This window comes from Engraulis encrasicolus, unplaced genomic scaffold (genome assembly GCF_034702125.1).
Source record: "Engraulis encrasicolus isolate BLACKSEA-1 unplaced genomic scaffold, IST_EnEncr_1.0 scaffold_26_np1212, whole genome shotgun sequence".
NCBI classification, from domain to species: domain Eukaryota; kingdom Metazoa; phylum Chordata; class Actinopteri; order Clupeiformes; family Engraulidae; genus Engraulis; species Engraulis encrasicolus.
The window spans coordinates 3,162,325-3,185,291 of NW_026945555.1; the positions used below are offsets into that span (position 1 = coordinate 3,162,325).

Here is a 22,967-nt window from a genome sequence, read left to right on the forward strand (position 1 = left end):
GGACACAGGGACATGGCTTGGTAGTTTGCCCCACACCAGGTATTCTTGTTTTGGCAACAGGGTGATTGCTCGCCTCAGCTTGACAGTGCCGATTGGACCCGATGGCTCTGGACCAGCCCAGCGGGAGACGCAGGTGAGGAGCTCCAAAACTTGCTCGCACTCAGGGCTGGTGCTTCTGGAGGTGACAGCGTCCCAGTATTTCTTCTCACCTTTCATCTTGCTGAGGAGGGGCTTTAAGACGTTGGTCCCGATTATAAACTCATCGCGCTGGCCAGATATTACAAAAGTGGGCACGAGGAACTGTGATCCGGACACTTCAATCTCCAGTTCATAAATGCACTTTGGGCGTGTCGCTAAACCGCCACATCCAATAAGAACAATGTTGCTGGGAACTGGCTGTGGACAAGGGAGAATGCCAGATGCCTTCAGTCTCATTTCACCCTCCTCGCTCAGCGTGCATGACATGGAGCCAGAATCTAGCATGCCCTTCAGTGAAACAAGGCCGCTGACCACAACTGGCGTGTAGAACAAGTCACTGGAGCCCTCAAGCCGCTGAGAGTTGAGATAAATAGCCGTAGTCTCGGCCGGCAAAAGTGCACAACTATTTACATAAATGGATTGGAAGTCATTGTCACTGAGGGTTTCAGCAGAAGAGCCCATGTTACCCCTCACACTACATGGGCTATCTAGTTTAACTGCGTGGGCGGGACATGGGCAGCACCAACTTGAGACTGATGTGCTGTGGGGCATGCACTCTTGACATGGCCAGGCTGCAGGCAGTAGGGGCTGGACATGTAGCAGGAGAAGGGCCTGTGTGTGCAATTAGTGTAGGCATAGGGGCAATATGTGTCACCTGTGAATAGGCTACTCCCATAGGCTGTGTAACTGCAGGGGCTATATGTGCTGCTGGTGTGGCTTGATCCGTGCAGGGCATATAAGCAGTGTCTCTCAGGGGAGTGGAAGTGGCCACTGGACCTCTAACCAAGTTAACCTGTCCCACATTACCAACCTGCCTCCCCCTACCAAAACTGTGAATCCCCAAAGGATAAGCTCTCCCAATACCAGCCAGACGCGAGCGGTCTCTAAACATAAAGGGCTCAACCACATCAGCATCCCCAGCAAAGCTATCACCACCCTCAGCCATTTTATAGCATAAGTCAATTCAAATCTGGAATGCCTATGACACAAATATATCAGTAAAATAAAACAATTACTATTGCAGCTCAATACATTTAAATAAATCTGCAGAACTCTAATAGTCAAAACTCAAGTACTGAGAAGAAAGGGAACAAGGCCGACAGGCGGACAACAGATGCGTCCCTCTATGCCAGTTCCAACAATGCAATTGTTTTCCCCCAAACACCCCCCTGGCCTCCTCCTAACCTGTCAACGCCCACCTGAGGATGTACTTTTTGTTTATTGGTCATCATGGACACTCCAAATAATGTGGCAGGCAGCAAAATGGCAAGACATGCCTTTATTTTTTGCAGTTTAGGCTATAATAAGCTTATTCTTGGATTTGTAAAAGAACCATATGATTTCAAATTTCACATAGATGAAGTAGGCTACATTACAAATGACCAGACATTTATTAGTAGGCCTATCAACCTTTAGTATCACGCCATTTCAGCATCATGTGCATGTGGGAAAGAATCTAAACATCGACAAATAATACAGAAATAAAATCGTTTGGGTGAATCATGTGCTTATGGGTTCACCCTTTAGGTGAATTATGCGCTTATTTTTCAAAACCAGCTTCACCGTCAAGGCACAAAGCAGTGAGCTCCCGTGCCAGAGTTTACCTAATTCAAACGACTACAAAGCAATTACGAAAGACGCGTTATGTCCTGTGCTCTCTCTGAGCGCAGCGAAAAGCACCTGTGGGGTACGAGCCCGCCAACGAAAGAACCTCCCTGTAGGTTACGAGTAGGCTAACACACCGTATGTCAAATGGCCCAGATGTCTACTTGTAGTTCGAGCACCATGCTCCAATGCGCAGCGCAAACTGACTACTGAAAAGGCAGAAGTAAACTCGCTGGGAATATTAAAAGGGAGGCTCGTAGGCTACACACAGACCTCTGAACCCGAGTTTGTGGACTGGAGAAAAGCGGAGGAAAATGTGAATGTTATGAAAGAAAAAAAAGACTAACCAAATGTATGTTACAGCCAGGTCCACGTTTAGAGGAAGAGCTGCGCTGCGGGTCGCCTGTCAACTACAGATGCATGTTGTGGAGCGATATGCAATGCAAACGCCCCTCTATCCACGCACAAAGGAAAATGTAAATGTTTTGAAAGGAGAAAAGCTATAACCAAATGTTACAGGTCAACGTTTAGAGGAAGAGCTGTATGCGCTGCGGGTCGCCTGTCAACTAACTACGGTTCCATGCCGTGGAGCGTTATGCAATGCAAACGCCTCTCTATCCGAGCACAAACATCTGTGTCAAAAACTGCCTGCCGACTTCTAAATCGTTCATTTCCGCGAGTTTCTGACGAACCAAAATAAAGTTGCCTCCCATTGTCCAAACGCAAAACAATGGCGAAAATTGAATGCCCCCCTCAGTTGTCTCACAATGCCATCAGCCGTCTTGCCTGTTTGGTAATATGTTTCTGGCTTGCACGCATTCGCTCCGGTCCAAAATGGCAACTCTGCCGCCTTGTGGCCACAGTAAGGAACAATTGGCTTGCACGCATTCGCTCCGGTCCAAAATGGCAACTCTGCCGCCTTGTGGCCACAGTAAGGAACAATTGAAGGAATGCGTTTCAGACGAATGCGTTTCAGACGGACGGACGGACGGACAGACAGACCCTCTTATAGAGATGCTGGGACGCATCTAAAAAAAATAGAGAGAGATTCGAAGTGAAAGAGCATCAAGAGATATGGTTTGCAGAAACATTAAAAACTGATACAATATGCCCTAATCGGTATGCAAGTCATAGAATACCTCACACGCACACGTGCACGCGCACACGCACAACCACACATACGAGCATACAGACAGACAAACAAGTGCATCCCTGCATGAAGAAGGAGGGAAGCGCAGCAGTCCCGGGATCAAGCAGGCGTTGATCAAGCGAAGCGGAGTCACGGCACCAATGTAACCGGTTGGTATTTCACTCTGCGTTGTGTTTGCGATAAGGATGACTCCGAGACAGGTGATTCGTTCGATGTTTTAGTGATTCTGTAATTTCACACACAGTATGCACAATCACCATGGGGCTTGGGGCTGCACTTTCACTCCTCTTCCCACAGCATACAGAGACAGGGCAGTTATAATAAACACATTTAACAGCAGCACCAAACACGGTGAAAACATATGAATAAAACCACATTAAATCGCTAGGTTGAGAGAGCTGCTACCAAAATCCTAGCCTGCTTCTAATTATAAAACTCAGTGTGCCCTGGCTAGCTAACTTAGCAAAACTCCGCTAGCATAACAAGTGAGTCAGCTAAGTTGCCAGGGTCACATCTCCATTTCTTAACATATTATACACAGAGACAACGCAAATAAACACACACCTGTAATTTCACACACAGTATGCACAATCACCATGGGGCTTGGGGCTGCACTTTCACTCCTGAAGAGACCATAAAAGGAAATGCTAAATAATTGTGACTAGCGTTAGCCACGCTAAGCTAAAGAATTGTCACGATGCCACTGGCTTATGTTACACCGGGTGGCGCTAACACATCAAAGTACATGGAAACCAGGCATCATATTCGTGTAATACATTAAGTAAGGGGTAATACACGGAACAGTGTTTAGGATTACAGTGATAAAACTGATGGATGACAGAATAGAAAGAAGATTTAAGTAAGATTAGGGAAAGAAAAAAGTGGAGAAACATACCTCTTCCCACAGCATACAGAGACAGGGAGGATATGGAAAGCATAGAAATATGAATCAGACAAACGGAAATATTAGAGGGGGATAGAAGGAGGGGGGCAGGAAGCTCCATAGACACCCATGAGAGGGAAGAAGGCTACTGTAAGTCTAGTGTAACGAAGGTGTGTCAAAATAAAAACCCATGTTTGTGTAATTATACAAAATAAAGAAAGGGGCTAAAAGCACACTGTTACACCAGATTGAAATAATAAAAAATAAAGATAAATAAATGAATTAATTAAAAAATCAGTGCCCATTATAGGCTGGCACCGCAGATCCACACCAGGGCACGTGCCCGGGTAAAAATGGTCGACGCCGATGGTAACTCCTTAACGTGACAGTAGGCTACACTTTTTAGTCCTTATGTAGGCTAAATGATGCTCTCGGCATAGTAATCTTTTTTAACTTCTGTACATAATATTCATCAGTTCTCTACATAATATTCATCAATTGAAACATTTTGAAATGTTTTGTTTAGCTTACTTATAAGGAATGTTCATTAAAATGTGAAATTAAAAAAAAAACAATCTACTGTAACTAGTGTTTAAAAATCGGTATGGTGCTCTTAAAATAATTGTTGGTGCGTAGGATATTATCCAAGTGGGGTTGTCATTCAAGTGTATGCCTAATAGGCGAGTACATTTAGGGTTTAACCCCCAAAAAATTGATACAAAAGGTTTTTTATGGATTCTATTATTATTAGACCTGCTAAATGACATACTAAAAATCTAGTAAAATCTGACTTTGGGAAATGAGTTTTTTCAACATAGCTGCCATAGGCTTATTATAAGGGTCAAGAGACACTCCAGGTGAATAGGCCAAAAAAAGTATCTTGCCGATATCACCATGAAACTTAATCCGGTGATTACTCACATATTTGTGAGAAACAAATGTATTGCAAGTTTTCTGAAATGTTATGTTTTAATATGGTAATCGGACTATATCTAATTAAATATGCATTAAATTTCAAAATGCAAAAACTCAAAATCTGAAAAAGCCAAACTCAAAATTACTCTTTTATTTTGTTTCTAGTAAGCCAGAAGATATCTTCAGAAGAGATTATGGACATCTCTTTTTGTTTTGTAGTAAATCTAAAAATCTTTGTGCAGACTCACCAGCTAGCATTTTTTTTTCAAAACATGATTATTTAACATCTCTCTTAGATAAATAATTGAGTTTTATGTTTATCACGTTCTTCCAGACATTCTTTGAGTCTGGTGGTATCATTCTTAGCATGTATCAAGGGCAAGGTCAGCTGTCCTCAAATCATAGCCTCTCCACTAGGGGGGGGGGGGGATAAATGGCCTAAAAATCAAAATTTTGGAAAATGATTACGCCCACTTCAGGGATGGTGCATTGGGTCATTTGAGAGATATTTTGTATTGGAAGTTGGTACCCATCATGAAATAAACCCCCCACCCCACCCAAAAAACTAAATCGGACATGTTTTTTGCCTTGTTTTCCCCCTTTTAGCATTAAAGATACATATACATATCTTGAGAGAATACTTTGGTTCACCTGTCAGATGTTGCAATGTTCTAATGTGATAAGGTACATTTACATATTACATTGTGGCTGCTGGTTGACTGCAAGCAAACCATTGAAATCCCCAAGCAGACAGCCATTTTCTATCAGTGAGGCGAGCTCAGCTGTGGTTGAAGTAGGCAACACTATGTTTGGACGTTGGAAAAGTGCTGGGGAATCTGATAAGGTCTTTGACAAGGATACTACAAGGATATACAGTGCCATATACTAGAACAGGGGTGGGGAACCTATGTCTTGAGGCTGTTTTATGCGGCCCCTGACATAATTTCAATATTATGCAGCTTCATATGAACTGTGACATATTTTGTAAAGAAATCTTAGAAATTCCATTTGCAACACAATTAAGATATATTCAGGGGACCTAGAGAAGGTGGGGTCTGTTGTAAAGGTGGCTACAATATAGGCCTTAAGTGCAGGGGGAAATCCTGGTTTGCGTTCATAGTTACGGCCCTTGGAGGACTTTTACGGCCCTTGGAGCAATTCGAAGTGGCAATTTGAATGAAAAAGGTTCCCCACCCCTTTACAGGCAGCATAAGGCCAGCTCTACAGTTAATTGAGTCCTTAAGTCTGTCTCTAATTGTGGAAAAGCTTCAGGTGCATCATACGTATTCTGGTTTACTGGTATGCGAATCAACATATGCTGGTGAAATGTGGAAATAGCCTATCTACTCCTTTCTGTGTAGGCAATGGAGTTAGACAAGGGGGACTCCTATCTCCAGCCTTGTTCAACCAATACATGGACAACCTCTCCAAACAACTGGGGAGGTGTAAGACAGCATGGCTGATAGGAAACACAGTTTTAAACCATTTGATGTATGCAGATGATCTGGCTATTATGTCCCCCAGCACTGTTGGGTTTCAGCAACTCCTGAATGTGTGTTCTGAGCATGGGGTTGAGTTTGATGTACAGTATAATGCAAAAAAATAGTGTTGTGTTGATATATAGAGCCAAGGAAGATTGTAAAGTTCTAACGTTTTATCTGCCAGGGCAATCAATATGTGTATCAAGCAGTACAAAATATCTTGGGCACATTATCACTGAGAAGTTGGGAGATGATGCTATAGACAGAGATGAGTGTTGCATGTCCAAGCAAATATGTTAGTAAGACAAGTTTGTTCTGATGATGTGAAAGTAAACTTGCTTACTGTACTCCTATGTATGCAGCCCCAATATGGGTCAGCTACAAAAAAGACCCTGCGTAAATTCCAAGTAGCATAATGAAGTAACTTAGTATAATGATTGCTTGACTATATTGCTGAAAAAAAAACTAGAAGTTGCAGTGCTAGTTAAATAATGTATCACTCAGGACTAAGTACTTCACAGGCTCTCTTTAAGAAATTGATGTTTAAGTTCATTTGTCGTCTGGAAAGCGGTCTCAAAACTGTATTATAAGGATTCTCACAAGCCCCAGATGCAGCTCTGTCAGATATCAATCATGAATGTGGAAGCATTGGTATGGCTGCCTCTTAAGACTGTCATGACTGATGGTATTTTGTACATGCTTATGCAAGATTTCTCCCCCCCTCTCTCCTTCTTTTGATGTCTATTTTCATGTATGGAGAATTCAGGGCAATTGGGCCACTTTTTTGCAAGTGAATGGCCCAAAGTCGCCCAATTTACCTGAATTCACCAATGTTGCATGTCCTCTTATTGGGCCTAGAGCCTGCTATATATATTGGCAGACTGTAAGAATAGTGAATGCATACAAAGGGCAGAACAGCTAAAAACTCTGTTTTTGTGTTCTTTTTTTAATTTTAACCCTTTAATGCATAAGCCATTGGACTCACACTAACGCATAACATGGGTGTAAATAGACCCGCATTCATTTCCAATGTATTTCTGAGCATTAATCATGTATTCTCTCACACAACTTCTAAAACTAATACATTTTATCCCATAATTCTTCTAAAAGTAATTACATAGGTGGTCCTTAATTCAAAAAAGTGTTTTTTAAAATGTTCTTATATTTTTATTTTACAAATAAACATGAATTTGGAATTAAATCACTAATTTCTAGACGTGGACCGAAAATGGCCCGCATTCATTTCTAATGGAAGTCTAAGTCTTTCACTATAATAACTTCCACAATTAATGTATTTTAATAGCTAATGGATTAAAAGTTGTGATTTAGGCTGTTTTTAAAGCACAAAATGGGTGTTATTTTTTGTATCTTATATAAATAAACACACAAATAATTTCCCCCATTATTGCAGACATAGCCTAAGTCTGAAGTGTTTCACGTTAGGAACTAAAATATATTTAAAAGGATTCCAGTCAGGAACAAATAAACTGTTTTTGACCTCTGCTGACCACTGCTGACCTATTGGATTTATGCATTCCAGGTCATGCATATTTGAGTAATAAGAGACGGTGTGATCGGAGGAGCCCAACAGCCAATATCAGGGCATAATTAATGTGCATAATTATTAGGCAACTTTGCTTTCCTATGGGAAAATATGCCACAAAAGACATCTAACAAACTCCAAAAATACTATAAACAATTTTGATGTCTTCCAGAGGGGTGTGGCTGTCTTGAAATATTGGTCACATCTGTCTAAAGCACTGTTACAAAGCCATCAGTGTCACATGACATGAGCTCACAAAGTCACTACCAGATTTAGAAGAATTGAAGATGAAACTACCACAAAAGTATTACCTGCAGTGCTGTTATATTCCAGAACTGAAACCTACATTGAGTGTCCACAAGAACATTGTATTCAGCACTCAGAGACATGGCCAAGGTAAAACAGGCTGAAACCTGAAGACCACTCAACAAGACTGGGTCAAGAAATGTCTTTAGACAGTTTTTTTCAATGGTTTTATGAACTAGTGAAGGTGACTGTTAATGGACCAGGTAGATGAGTCTATGGCTAGATCAGCAATGTGCACACTTACATGAGTTCCTGAGTTCCACTCAAATGCCAGCAAAGTACAGCATAAATACCATGGTCTTCAAAAGATGCAAATGTATTCCTCTCAATGATCCAGCCATGGGCTCATCCACCCTGTCTGTCAAGAGTCACTTTCCCAGGTCCATATAGGCCTAACTTTGAAAACTCTGTCCCCAGGTATTTTTGACCCAGTCTTGACTTAATTGACTTGTCTAGTGTCATCCCTTCTTACCTTGGCCATATCTCTGAGTGCTCAATGCCCTGTTCTTCTGGACACTTGGTGTAGGTTTCTGTTGTGTAATATTATAGGACTGCAGGGTAATACGTTTTTGTAGCTCCACCTTAAATTCTTCTCAATTTTTGGCAGTGACATTTCTTATGAGACTGATGACTTTGTAATGATGCATTTCATAATTCTGTGGTAAAGTGACCAACGTCTTGCCAATTTCACGACAGCCACATCCCTCTAGAAGACTTCAAAATTGTTAATCGACTTTTCAGAGTTTGTTAGATCTATTTTGTGGCCCATTTTCCAAGAAGACAACAAAGTTGCCTAATAATTATGCACACCTGATATAAGGTGTTGGGCACCTTCGACCACAGCCCCATATTTTTATACAAATATGCATGGCCTGGAATGCTTAAATCCGATAGGTTTTCAAGTTCATATAGATTCCTGTTGGAAAATAAGCATAAAAAAGACAGTGTGGTCAAAAAAACATGTTTGCCTAATAATTCTGTCTATAAAAAATGAATGCGGATCATTTTTGACCCATGCGTGTAAATATCATATAATTGTATAAAAAGATGTCTATTTCAAAGAATAACCATAAAGTATTTGAATTAAGTATTAATGTTGGGAGTTAATACTCCATAAATGACAAAAAGTTGAATTTTTAGTAAAAGAATCAAAATCCTCTCTCAATATGGCTAAGAGACATTAAGCTTGTGATGAAATTACATAGGAAATGAATGCGGGTCTATTTAGACCCATGTGTCTAAATATCATATAGTTATATAAAATGACTTCTATATCAAAGAATAACCATCAAGAATTTAAAATAAGTATTGATGTGGGGAGTTAATACTCCATAAATGATAAAAAGTTGGACTTTTAGTAAAAGAATCAAAATCCTTTTTCAATATGGCTAAGAGACATTAAGCTTGTGATGAAATTGCATAGGAAATGAATGCGGGTCTATTTAGACCCATGTGTCTAAATATCATATAGTTATATAAAATGACTTCTATATCAAAGAATAACCATCAAGTATTTAAAATAACATTGATGTTGGGAGTTAATACTCCATAAATGATAAAAAGTTGGACTTTTAGTAAAATAATCAAAATCCTTTTTCAATATGGCTAAGAGACATTAAGCTTGTGATGAAATTACATAGGAAATGAATGTGGGTCTATTTAGACCCATGTTATGCGTTAAAGGGGTAGTAACCAAAAAAGTGTTTTCACGCAAAAAGTTATGATGCATAAAAATAAATTAAGTCATCTAAGGGACAAAAACAAGTCAATTGAGGAATTCATGGAGTGCTGAGTAAGAAAATTGTATTCTTACAAAGATATAGAAATTTTAAATTCAGCCGGGTCTATTTAGACCCATGTTATGCGTTAAAGGGTTAAAGAGGGGTGGGGGGTTATTTTCAAGATACAGAGTCACCTTGAGGTGTACCATTTCTTCTATTAATAGTGTTAATTAAAAATCAAATGGATTTGAAAGCATTTATGCAACGGTATATAAGCAAACAGTAAAAATAGCTTATGCATACCAGGCGGAATGGGCAGAAAATGCCACTTTTGGGTTCTTTTTTTCATTTTCAAGGGGTGGGGGGTTATTTTCAAGATACAGAGTTACTTTTGGTGTCAAAGTTCTTGTATTTATAGTGTTAATCATGTCCCAAATGGGCGTGTTGAAATTTTGAACTTGATGATTATCCCCCCCCCTATCTCCACAGAGGTGTCCTAAGGGCTGGTGCTGGGACTCTTATTTGCCATGTACACCACATCACTGGGCCATGTTATCTGTTCTCACAGCTTCTCATAGTACTGTTACACCGATGAAGCACAGTTACTTTGTGCCAGATGACTCCACAGTCACACACATTTCTGCTTGCCTCTCTGAACTATCCACAAGTATGAAGGAATGCAATCTTCAGTTGAGCCTCGCCCAAATGCACTGCTGGTGATCCCAGCCAAAGATTTAGGTTGCCATGATATCGAACTCAATATGGATTCTGCTACTGTTGCCTCAAATAAGGCCACAAGAAATCTAAGTGTCATTGTTGATGACCATCTATCATTCTCTGACCACATAGCCAGTTTCCCAGTCATGTCCTCTTTTTCATGCCCTAATTGAATACAAGGCCCTGACCCTTGCCTATGAAGCTACAACAGGCCCCACTTAGGCTTACTCGAAAGCTATGCTAAAGCCCTATGTCCTTTCAGGACATTGTCTGTCTCCAGTACCAACCGTTTCACCTTGCCCTCTACTTACACATGTAGTGGCTCCTGTCTATTCAGTTCAGCTGCTGAAAGACCCAAAATACCTAGTGACACCATGATTCATCACTGATGATGTGCCCTGACAAACAACACATGGATATTACCATAGCAGTAGTGTCTTTATCCACCCAAACAGCACTCCAAACAAACAGATCCTGAAAACATGTTAGTTCATGCCAATGTAATTATCATGTAGTAACCTTTATTTTAAAAAACTTTGATCTTGAAAATGACACCTTTCCTGAAGTTAGATTTTCCTAGATTTTTAGTATGTTAGTAAGGACAGCTGGATGTATTGAAATCAGTTGAAAAACCTTTTGTATCAATTTTTTTGGGGTTTGGTGCATTTTGGCCATAGATGTACTCGACAATAAAGAAATCCTGCACACTGTCCATTCCACCAACAACCTTTAATACGCTTCGGTCATCCGACCATCTTAAGGTACTTACCTTAAGATGGTCGGATGACCAAAACATTGTATTAAAGTTTGTTGGTGGAATGGACAGTGTGCAGGATTTCTTTGCATTTTAAAATAATTAATTCATAGACCAGGGGTGGCCAACCAGTCGGAGACCAAGAGCCACATTTTGTAATGTGTCACAGCAAAGAGCCACATCGGCACACAAACATCATGCGGGCATATAAACATGCGCGCCGCCCACCCACCAACATCCCCCATCCTTCTCGCACCACAGACCAGCAACAACATGGGCACACACACACACACACACACACACACACACACACACACACACACACACACACACACACACACACACACACACACACACACACACACACACACACACACACACACACACACAGGCCTACACAGTCAGATTGATGTTACACCCCAACTTGATGGCCTGACTACAAGACAATCCTGAATATAAGATGCCCCCCCCCCCCTTTTTTTTTGTAGGCCTAACTTAATTTTTTGGGGGGCAATTTTTTTTTTTCAAGATTAATATTTTGTTTTACAGGAAAGGGTACTCAAGGCAAAATTCTGTTCATAAATTATTTCACATTTTAATAAAACACGTTTCACAGGATAATTTCCATGACCACTCTTATAACAGAGCACAAAGATGATAACTCGGAACAAAGATGCTTCGCCTCTCTGCTCATTCAGGCACGTCCACAGACAGGCAACGCTTTCTTGCGCACAGATGATCATTGGATGTCTGACGCCATCCAAAACTTAACCGAGTGGTTCGTCAAATCGCCGTTCATTTTCCACATTGTTGTTTCAACGGGTGATGACAGGTGGTCAGGGAAAAAGCATAGTTCTCTTTTTGAAACTAAACAGAACGCGGACAAGCAACAAGTCGATTGATTGTTTCAGATTCCCACCTTCGCGCTGTCTGCCCACGCAACTTTGACAATGGCAGCTGATAGACGGCCGACATTCACAGCGAAAACTAGAACATTATTTTTGACTCTATTTTGTCTATAATCCGCGAAAATAAGACAATTTTAAAGAACACTTTTAGCCACGTACATGCACTCTAACAGAGCGCAGAGATAGATACAGCACAGAGATTCTCGGCGCATCTCTGCTCCAGATAGACGCCTCTCTTGAGCAGATGATAATTTGCACATTTATCACCGCCATGTCCAAGCTTAGCCTACCTGTGCTGTCCCCAACAGCCCAGACCCACAGCCCATGTGACCGGATTTTTTCACACCTGATTTTATTCTAACAGAATGGCTTAACGACAGCATCAAATACTTGCAGGTGGTTCGCCTAGTCACCGTTCATTCTCCACACTGCATTGTAGCCTGAACTTGTTCCGTCAAAAGGTTGTGGAAAGCAGACCTTTCCTTTTGAAACTAAAAGACACTGACAAAACTGAACGCGCAGGGAGACGAGTAGCGAATGAGAAGTTGTTCCCCCCTTTCGCTCTCTGTCAGTAGCCCACCGCATTGACATTGACAACTTTGTCCATTCATAATGGAGCATAATAACAACGAAATAATCTATAAATATGGACAATACATTTTCTTAACCTTATTGAGAGAGTTGTATTGCCTTGAGGAGTGATGGACAAATCTTTGAGGTTAAAACATTTTGCCGCTTTTTTGTCTAGGCAGCGAAAGACGCGCTCCATTTTTTAAAGCGCTATTTTTAGAACACTTAATTCGTGTCTTGTATTTGGGCCAATACAGTAACAAATGTCACACACCAACGTGATCAGGACACATTTAGGCTACTACAGTATGCCTTGCCTACCAAGACCACAGGGCACTTATTTGCTGTAGTTCTAATCAACTTTGTGTGCCCAATGCATATTGCCTATGGACATAAACACAAACTTGAACATGGACGTAAGAACCGCAGGGCACCAGGCAAAGAGCCACGGGTTGGCCACCTATGTCATAGACACCACATTGTGTCGTAAGCGAAAGTGCTCCGCAGTGCTGTCGGAGACGGTATGCAGAGGCTCTCACTCTTTCTCTTTCACAAATGTAAACGCACATTTAATTTACAATAAAAACCCTGCATTAAAACACACACACACACACACACACACACACACACACACACACACACACACAAACACATTAAACACACACAGACACACACACACACACACACACACACACACACACACACACGCACATATTAAAACACACACACACACACACACACACACACACACACACACACACACACACACACACACACACACACACACACCTCAATATCTTTGTGGGGCCCTCCCATTGACTTCCAGTCATATAACCCTGACAACAGGTAAAGAATGCTCAACTGCAGAGGTGTCAAAAGAAAACGTAAAAGTTCTTTGGTGTAATTACAACACGACATTACATAGCTATTACATCATTTAATCCATTGTACCCAATGAGAGTGATAGACTGTGTTATTACTGAAAAACATTGAAAACCTAACAAGGACCCACCACAAACTTGATCCAACCAGTGCAGAGTTAGCTAATCGTAAGATGAGTACACAGGTCCACTGGTTACTCAGACAAGTTACTTGTGTTGGAGTGAAACTGTGTTTCTTCTTTTTTAACCTTTACTTTTGACACCTCTGCTCAACTGTGCCCAAATCAAAATAATCCGTAACCCTAACTTGTCAGTGAGGAAATGATTTACACTTTTACTTTTCACAGAAACAACACAACTACCCCAGCAAAAGGGGTCAAAACATGTGGGGTCCAGGATTTGGGACCCACATGGAGCGAGGGCCCCAGCATGTGGGTATGCTCCAATAGCAGTGGCCTCACAAAGGCAGATTGGTGCACGCACGCATGCGTGCACGCAGACACACAGACACACACACACACCCTTTTCACTTACCGTAAGTAGATGCAGCTGACAGCAGGAGCAGCAGGAGTCCCAACACTCCGTTCATGGTGGAGAATAACACACTGATGATGCAGATACACACACACACCTGCTCACACACACACACACACACACAGTAACACACTATCCAGATGTAGATAGACGCACCTGCTCACACACACACACACACACACACACACACACAGTAACACACTATCCAGATGTAGGTACACACACTCAGGAGAGCACACACTGCTACCTTTGTCCGTCGATCCACAATGTGTGTGATTGCCTGAGTGTGTCTGTGTGAGTGACTGTGTGTCTACTTCCTTAAATCACCAAAGACACACACAGCAACACACACCTCTCCCCCCCCCCCCTCTCTCTCTCTCTCTCTCTCTCTCTCTCTCTCTCTCTCTCTCTCTCTCTCTCTCTCTCTCTCTCTCTCCTCTCTCTCTCTCTCTCTCTCTCTCACACACACACACACACACACACACACACACACACACACACACACACACACACACACACACACACACACACACAAAAGTGCACCCATGCATAAAATGTGTTAAAATTCATATGAACAAAATATGTGTAAAAACTTGGGGGAAAAAAATGTCACATACGCAAAAACATGCATGAATCTGCTGCGTCACATTTCTTGTGAACGCCACAGTCTATATCACTGATGTGAAAGTCTGAATGATAAATTATATGAGAGAATAATGAATAATCATTGTCAGTTTAATGTTTTGTTTCGCTTGACATTCTAACTCTGCGGTACTTTTTGGCATTTGCCACCCTAGGTTTGCCCATGCCTAGCTCTAACCCCACACACACGCGCACGCACATGTGTGTTTGTGTGTGGTGTTGTGGCCGTTTCCAAAGTGATGTCGTGAGCTGAAGGGTTTCAAACCTAAATGGCTGCCCTAGTGTTCCACATTCTCTCTCTCTCTCTCGCTCACACACACACACACACACACACACACACACACACACACACACACACACACACACACACACACACACACACACACACACACACACACACACACACACACACACACACACACACAGACACACACAAACACACACACAAAAGTGCTCCCATGCATTAAATGTGCTTAAATTAATATGAACAAAATATGTGTGAAAACTTGAAACTGAAAAAACAAATGTCACAAAAACATGCATGAATCTGCTGTGTCACATTTCATGTGAACGCCACCCTAGGTGCCCGCCTGGTCTGCCCATGCCTAGCACCGCCCCTGCACGCACACACACACACACACACACACACACACACACACACACACACACACACACACACACACACACACACACACACACACACACACACACACACACACACACACACGTGTGGTGGTGGTGTGGTTTCCAAGTTGATGTTGTGAGCTGTTAGCCTGGTATTGACCATCCCATAATACTACAGTTTCATTTCATTTCATTTTTTCAGGCTAGCGAGCTGTAGGTTATCACAGACCTGTCATGTCTGATGAGGGGGGCAGATAGATAGATAGATAGATAGATAGATAGATAGATAGATAGATAGATAGATAGATAGATAGATAGATAGATAGATAGATAGATAGATAGATAGATAGATAGAATGGGTTTTGGTTCTCAGCCTTTTAAAAAAATGAATTCCCCCTTGACCTCATCAAAACCCTGCCAATGCCCCCCTTAAAAATAAAATAGACTAATGCCCCCCAATGGCAACTATGCACCCCCTCCTCTCAACACTATCCAATGTCCCCTCAACACTTGCCTGGTTGTGATCTCGTTTGAACAGTTAATCATCATATTTCAGACAACTTGTAATACAAAAAAATATTTTACACAGTTTTGGATAAACTACTGAAAATTTAGTCCATTCACCTAGTATATCTGTTTCCCTATTTAAAAAAAAATAATAGGAAAGCTCCAACTTTGACCGTGAAAAAAAACCCAGTTTGACCGTGTTCCACTAGATTTTTAATATGTCATTTCGATGTAGGCTACCAAGGGATTACAAAAAACTTGGCATGATTCCTAAAACAATTTGTCCCGTGTCAAACGATTGACTAAATTAGGCTTCCCTCTTTCTCCCTCTCTCTCTCGTGCGTGCTATAAGAAGCCGCAGCATTCGAAGCATGATTAGTCCACGGGCCAGGTGAGATGTCGGTACCACTCAGAGGGGCAAAGGTTGCTTATATTTTTTGAAAAGATACATGTCTGAAGTCAACATTTTTGTATGATAACCCTTCTGGAAGTACAGCCAAGTTAGGGTTATCAGCCGTTAAAGTAACACCCCCCCATCAAAAATAAAGGTTTTTAAGATGGGTGCCTGTCTTTCTACTGGCCCTTGTTTAAGACATATAAGGATGGTTAATTTTGTTATGTGTGGTATCGTTGCGAAGGGGAGACTCTGAGCTTTCATCCGACACCTTTCGAGAACATTTTGGTTAAGTATAGCCCTCCCTGCAGCTCTTCAAACATTTACTCAGACACATTTTTTTCAATTTTCGCCGATATCATCTCTTGTCTTTTCATACTGTGGCATCAGGGAGCATCAGAAAGACCTATTTTAAACTCTAAAATATTGTCTTGAGTATCAGGAATCTGAAAATGTATCCTTTCACTATGTTATCCCATTTTTAGGGGGTGATTTTCAGTCTTGTATGAGGCATGTTATTTTTTTCAAAACACAGTTTTACCATTTTCTCATAAAGTTCAGGAAGCAATACCTCTAGGTGCATTTTGCAGTTGGTTGTCATAGCTTGTTATATACCATATGAAAGCTTGGAGTGGGTAGCATATTCATATATTATCATATATTTGGTGTACCTGTTTGCAGAGCAATGTTAACTAGGCAAATCATTTTCCATAACCAGTATCAATGATATAGTTTCTCAGTGATTCCATTGTGTCATATGGTGTCTGAATCCTGACTACTTGTCCTAAAATCAATGTTGTTATGCGCCCAGAGGTTACATACCAGAAATATATGTGATAATGTCCCCTATGATATTAGTCTTGCAACTGAAATCATAGCAATTGTGTGAAAAACACAACATAAACTCATCCCTTAACTTGTCCCTTTTTAGTAGTCTTTAGTAGTAGAAAGTGAAGTGAAAGTTCAACTAGTTAACTCCTACATCCATTCACATTGTGACACAGCCCGCCACAACACACTACACACTGTGCACACGACACACACCAAAATTGCATTTATGCCTCACCCGTGCAAGGGGGCAGCCCCCAAAGGGCATCCGAAAGGTAGCAGTGCAGCGGGACGGTACCATAATTGGGGTGCCTCAGTCATGGAAGAGGATGGTGGAGAGCACTGGTTAATTAATCCCCCCACTAACCTGGCGGGTCCTGAGTGCAGTTGCACACTTGCAGGAGGAGATAAGTGCTGCACACTCTCGAGTTGTCACATTAAAAACTTGCTTATTTAATTGGAGAATTTGCGGCACTTCTCTCCTCCTGGAGGCCTTGGTCGTACCACATGTATCATGATTTACAGCAACATTTAAAAACCCTCTGCAAGAACACTTGATTTGAGGTGAAGATCATGAAGAGGTTTGCAAAGGAAGAGTGGGGTACAATGTCATCAGAGCTTTGCAAAGACAGCACGAGTTCTGAACTTCATACTGCTGCAACAACTACTACACCATGCCACCGATGAAGCAACATGCATACATGTACTGTATTCACATGTGTTGGTGTACCAACTGAGCAACTGCAGCTCACTTTCCAGGCATACACTGATACCCATCCCTAGACCCAAGCAGCTGTAATGAATAATGGAGTAGAGTGAAGTAGAGTAGAGAACTGTATGGTACAGTAGAGTATAGTTCAGTAGAGTACAGTGCATTACAATAGGAGACCATGCTGAGCATTGAACTCTATGAACCCTGCTATTGCCCTGCTACTCTACATGTGCTAATGTCACAATAGCACAGAACCTCATATCACACTGAATAGTACTCCCTGCACATGCACTGTAAATGTAGAGAGTAGGACCAACTGTGGCATTCATACAGTTACATAACAGCCATGTTACACATACTGTAACAGCACATGGGGCAGTTGTGGCGTAGTGGTTCAGGAGATGGACATCAGATCAGGAGGTTGCAGGTTGAAATCCCACCTGTATACTGACTTATGCATAAAACTGTAAACTGTATACTACATACCACTTTAGAAAGAAAAATGCATACACAAAGAAGATGTACACTTGCCTGCTACTTAGGTACACCTTGCTGGGCTGGTACTGGGCTGGGTACTGGGCTGTAGCCTACCCCTTTTTCCATAAGAAGCCATTTAACTGCCTGCAACAACGTTCAAGTAGACTGGGGCATTGTAATGATGCTTGATTGGTACAAAGGGGCCCAACGTGTGCCAAGAAAACATCCCCTGCTGAAATTATATTTTTGTCTTCTGAATGGTCAGTATACAGTCCTCACCAGTAGTATTTGGGTGCACAATGACAATGACAGCTTCCAAACATGTTTTTCATTCATCAATGAGCTTTTTGTACTTTTCTGATGGTATTGTCCCTCACTCTTCCTTTGCAATATGTTCAACTTCTTCATGATCTTCAACTGTTATATCACAGACAGTTTTTACATTTTGCTATAAATCATGACACCTCTGATACAGTCTAGGTCTCCAATACCAGATGCAACAAAGCCCTGCTGCCTGTTCAAATCACTACCCAAGACTGAAGTTGGCCTTTAGGTTTGTAGATGATAGACCTGCTGGTTTTCCTGCAAGAGGGCCTGTCTGGGAACACCATATGTGTCATTATTGACTAAACAAAACCACTAAATGAAGAGCATCTCTAAAGGACTAGGCATGGACCGTTGCTAGATAGGGCACCAGACTGCCACCTCTCTCTCTCGCCAATCCTTTCCTGTCACAAAATGAGCCATAAAAGACCAAAAAAAGAGGCCTAGGCCACTAGAGGACATCTAATTGAAAGTAACAAAGAACTATTTTTCATCAAATTACATTTTAAGTTCAGTACTTTTTTTTAACTACTTTACCTATACTTGAGCAGATTTTGGATGAGTACATGACTTTTACTTACCCCTCGAGTAAGATTTAAGAAAGATAGGCCTACGCTCACTTGAGTACAACTTCTATTCTTTACCCACCTCTGGTGCTAAGCACATGTAAATTAAGATACATGTAGGTCTGACATGTAGTAACCAAACATTTTTAAGTCATATTTAACATGACACAATATGTCTATAAAAGTTGACACGATATGTTTAAAGGCCTATTGTATTTCTCACACATTTGCTATGATTTCGGTTGGAAGACTTAACATCAAATTGGCCATTATCACATATGTTGCTAGTATATAACCTCTTGATGTATTGCATCACGACACTGATATTAGGACAAGTAGTCAGGATTCAAGTATCATAACACAATGGAATCGCTGAGAAACTGTATCATTGATGCTGGTTGGTAAGGAAAATGCTTTACCTGCGTTGCCAAGCAAATAGGTACAGCAAAATATATCATAATATCCCATACACTGCAAACTCCAAGCTTTAATATGGTGTATAATGAGCTATGATAACCAATTGCAGAATGGCCCTAGAAGCGTTGCCAGTATAAGCTTACCACTACATGGAACTAGAGTAGTGTGGGGTCATGTACAATGCTGTGTAAAAAAGAAAAGTGGAGTGGGAGTCAGATATATTGTGGTTACCACTCAAATTCATCTTCAAGGTTAAAATGTCTTGAGGTATTTTGGACATATAACACCAAATAGGCTACATGGTCATATCTGTATACTATACAATCCATACATATATACTATACAGGGCCGCTGACAGCCTTGGCTGGGCCCGGGACAAAGACATCTGAAAGGGCCCCAAACCCAATACATACAATGAAATGAGAATCCAATCCTGGGCCCTCTCTCTCCCTGGGCCCAGGACAAGACACCCCTTTGTCCCCCCCTGTCGGCTTCCTTGATGGTATATAACAAGCTATGATAACCAACTGCAGAATGTCTCAAAAAGGCCTGACTAACAGCAACAAAAAAGTGGCATGCCTGATACAAGACTGAAAATCACCCCCTAGAAATGGGATAACATAGTGAAAGGATATATTTTCAGATTCCTGATACTCAAGACAATATTTTAGAGTTTTAAATAGGTTTCTCTGATGCTCCCTGATGCCACAGTATGAAAAGACAAGAGATGATATCGGCGAAAATTGAAAAAAATGTGTCTGAGTAAATGTTTGAAGAGCTGCAGGGAGGGCTATACTTAACCAAAATGTTCTCGAAAGGTGTCGGATGAAAGCTCAGAGTCTCCCCTTCGCAACGATACCACACATAACAAAATTAACCATCCCTATATGTCTTAAACAAGGGCCAGTAGAAAGACAGGCACCCATCTTAAAAACCTTTATTTTTGATGGGGGGGTGTTACTTTAACGGCTGATAACCCTAACTTGGCTGTACTTCCAGAAGGGTTATCATACAAAAATGTTGACTTCAGACATGTATCTTTTCAAAAAATATAAGCAACCTTTGCCCCTCTGAGTGGTACCGACATCTCACCTGGCCCGTGGACTAGATGTAGTATGCCTCGCGTAGATATGCGCTTCTTACCCGGCCGTAGCGCATACTATTTCGCCATTTCGTAGCGCACAGACCCGTTAAAATAGCCGTCAGGAAAACGTGCCGTAAGCCTACCCAAGCTTTCATTAACGGAGCTCTTTTGAGAATAAATACTTTTTCATGTGGGCAGGGCAAATGCGGTTTCAAATTATTAGGAAAACAGCTTAACCACTGTGGCTAACTACGTCCACTCACTTTTCATGTTTAAAACGCTTTCAAAGATAAGTATGAAGGGCGGGACTTAGATTGAGCTCGTTCACGTTATTGGGTGTGCCGACTGCAACAAATGCTGTGATTGGTCAAACGTCATTGTCAGTTGTGGAATCTCTGCTGAAACTGTATTAAGCTTTCTGCGGTAGAGCGCTACACAATGATACAGTAAGTTGGCGCTACACTTTTCTCCTCGCTCGACAACCCCCCCCCCCCCCCCTAAAATTTTCTCCTGAGGGATTTGCAAGCCTGAATAGCTGCCCCCATTAGAATAGCTCAGATCTCGGAAAGGGCTGTGCCAAAAAATGCAGCATCACCGAGTAGGCCTACTGACAAGTCAAAGGTAGTGTGAGCAATACAACAGCATATTGAAAATAGCTGAAGTGGTGGTCCTTTAACTTTTTCACTTGCTGGCCACTGTGGCTAGTGGTTCTCCCGAGTCATTAGCCATCCAGCTACTCTACTGGCCATTTTTTTTTTTTACATATCATGACACTGTACATCTAACGTCAGAAGATGAGGTGCTTAAGACAAGATGATGAGTGCATAGCTTTCTACATGGAAATTAAACAAACCAATAGAAACTGAGTCAATGAACATTGTCTTGAACTTAAATGCAATTGATACACAACTTAAGAGGCAAATTGCAGAATATACGCTACCGTGATGTCATCATACCACAGAATAAGCTACCTGCCAAATTGGCTAGTGACACTGATTTTTTTACCAGCCACAGCCAGGTTTTACCAGCATTTTGCCCAGCGGTATCGTACTGTCTCCCATTGCCGGACCGTAGTTGACGAGGTCGCACGTTCGATCCCTGAGGGGGTTGAACGGGTGCAAGATGACCTCTGTCACAGAGGTGCCGTTTGACCCGGATTGGGAGTGAGGTTGAAGGGGGAGAGTGTAACGGAGGCTAACTAGCAGAGTTGGCGTGGAATTTTGGTAAACCTCCCTCCGATAGCCTCATACAGTCTCGTGCCGTTGGGCCGAGAGACTAGTCTCTTGGTCCAGCGGTATCGTACTGTGTCTCCCATTGGCCGGACCGTTGTAGCTGACGAGGTCGCACGTTCGATCTCCAAGGGGGGTGAACAGGTGCAAGATGACCTCCGTCACATCTGCACGTAGGCTATGTACGTTAGTTCGTTAGTCGTGTTCACATTCAAGTGTGTTTTGGGGTTAGTTTGTGGAATGTCCCATATTGTGTTTTTTTTCAGTTGAAGTTCTGAACTGCTGCCTTACTTGGTCGTGTGGTTGTGTGTGTGTGTGTGTGTCTGTGCGTGTGTGTGTGTGTGTGTGTGTGTGTGTGTGTGTGTGTGCGTCTGTGGTTGTGTGTGTGTGTGTATGTGTGTGTGTGTGTGTGTGTGTGCGTGTGTGTGTGTGTGTGTGTGTGTGTGTGTGTGTGTGTGTGTGTGTGTGTGTCTGTGGTTGTGTGTGTGTGTGTGTGTGTGTGTCTGTGGTTGTGTGGGTGTGTGTATGTGTGAATGTGTGTGTGTGTGTGTGTGTGTGTGTTTGTGTGTGTGTGTGTGTGTGTGTGTGTGTGTGTGTGTGTGTGTGTGTGCGTGCGTGTGTGTGTGTGTGTGTGTGTGTGTGTGTGTGTGTGTGTGTGTGTGTGTGTGTGTGCATGTGGGACACTAGGGCAGCAATTTAGGTGTGAAACCCTTCAGCTCACGACATCACTTTGGAAAAATACGTGTGGCCATATACGTGTATATTAGGCTCTAATAAACTTTACGAAGGCCTATTTATTTGTATTTTTTCGTAACCATTTTGCTCGAGGGGGGCGCAGACATGGCACGAAAAGTTTGAGAACCACTGACCTAAAGTGTGGACTCGAGTAACTAAAGTCATGCCCACGCTTTGAATCCTGTGAGTGCCATTTAATAAAGCGTTACCTTGATTTAAAAAAAAAACGTGTTTACGTTACTGAACAATCATGATTTATTCT

The 22,967-nt window shown here is 41.8% G+C and overlaps 1 protein-coding gene across 1 annotated transcript in view; it reads right to left on the reverse strand.

Annotated features, from left to right (window-relative positions):
- The window catches only part of LOC134442941 (uncharacterized), a 47,709-nt gene extending 33,327 nt beyond the window's left edge, over window positions 1-14,382 (reverse strand). The window contains exon 1 of the mRNA XM_063192903.1: window positions 14,167-14,382. Within this exon, the coding sequence (XP_063048973.1) occupies window positions 14,167-14,221 (55 nt within the window). The 5' untranslated portion in view covers window positions 14,222-14,382. The remainder of the gene's footprint in view (window positions 1-14,166) is intronic.
- Between the last annotated feature and the right edge of the window lie 8,585 nt (window positions 14,383-22,967).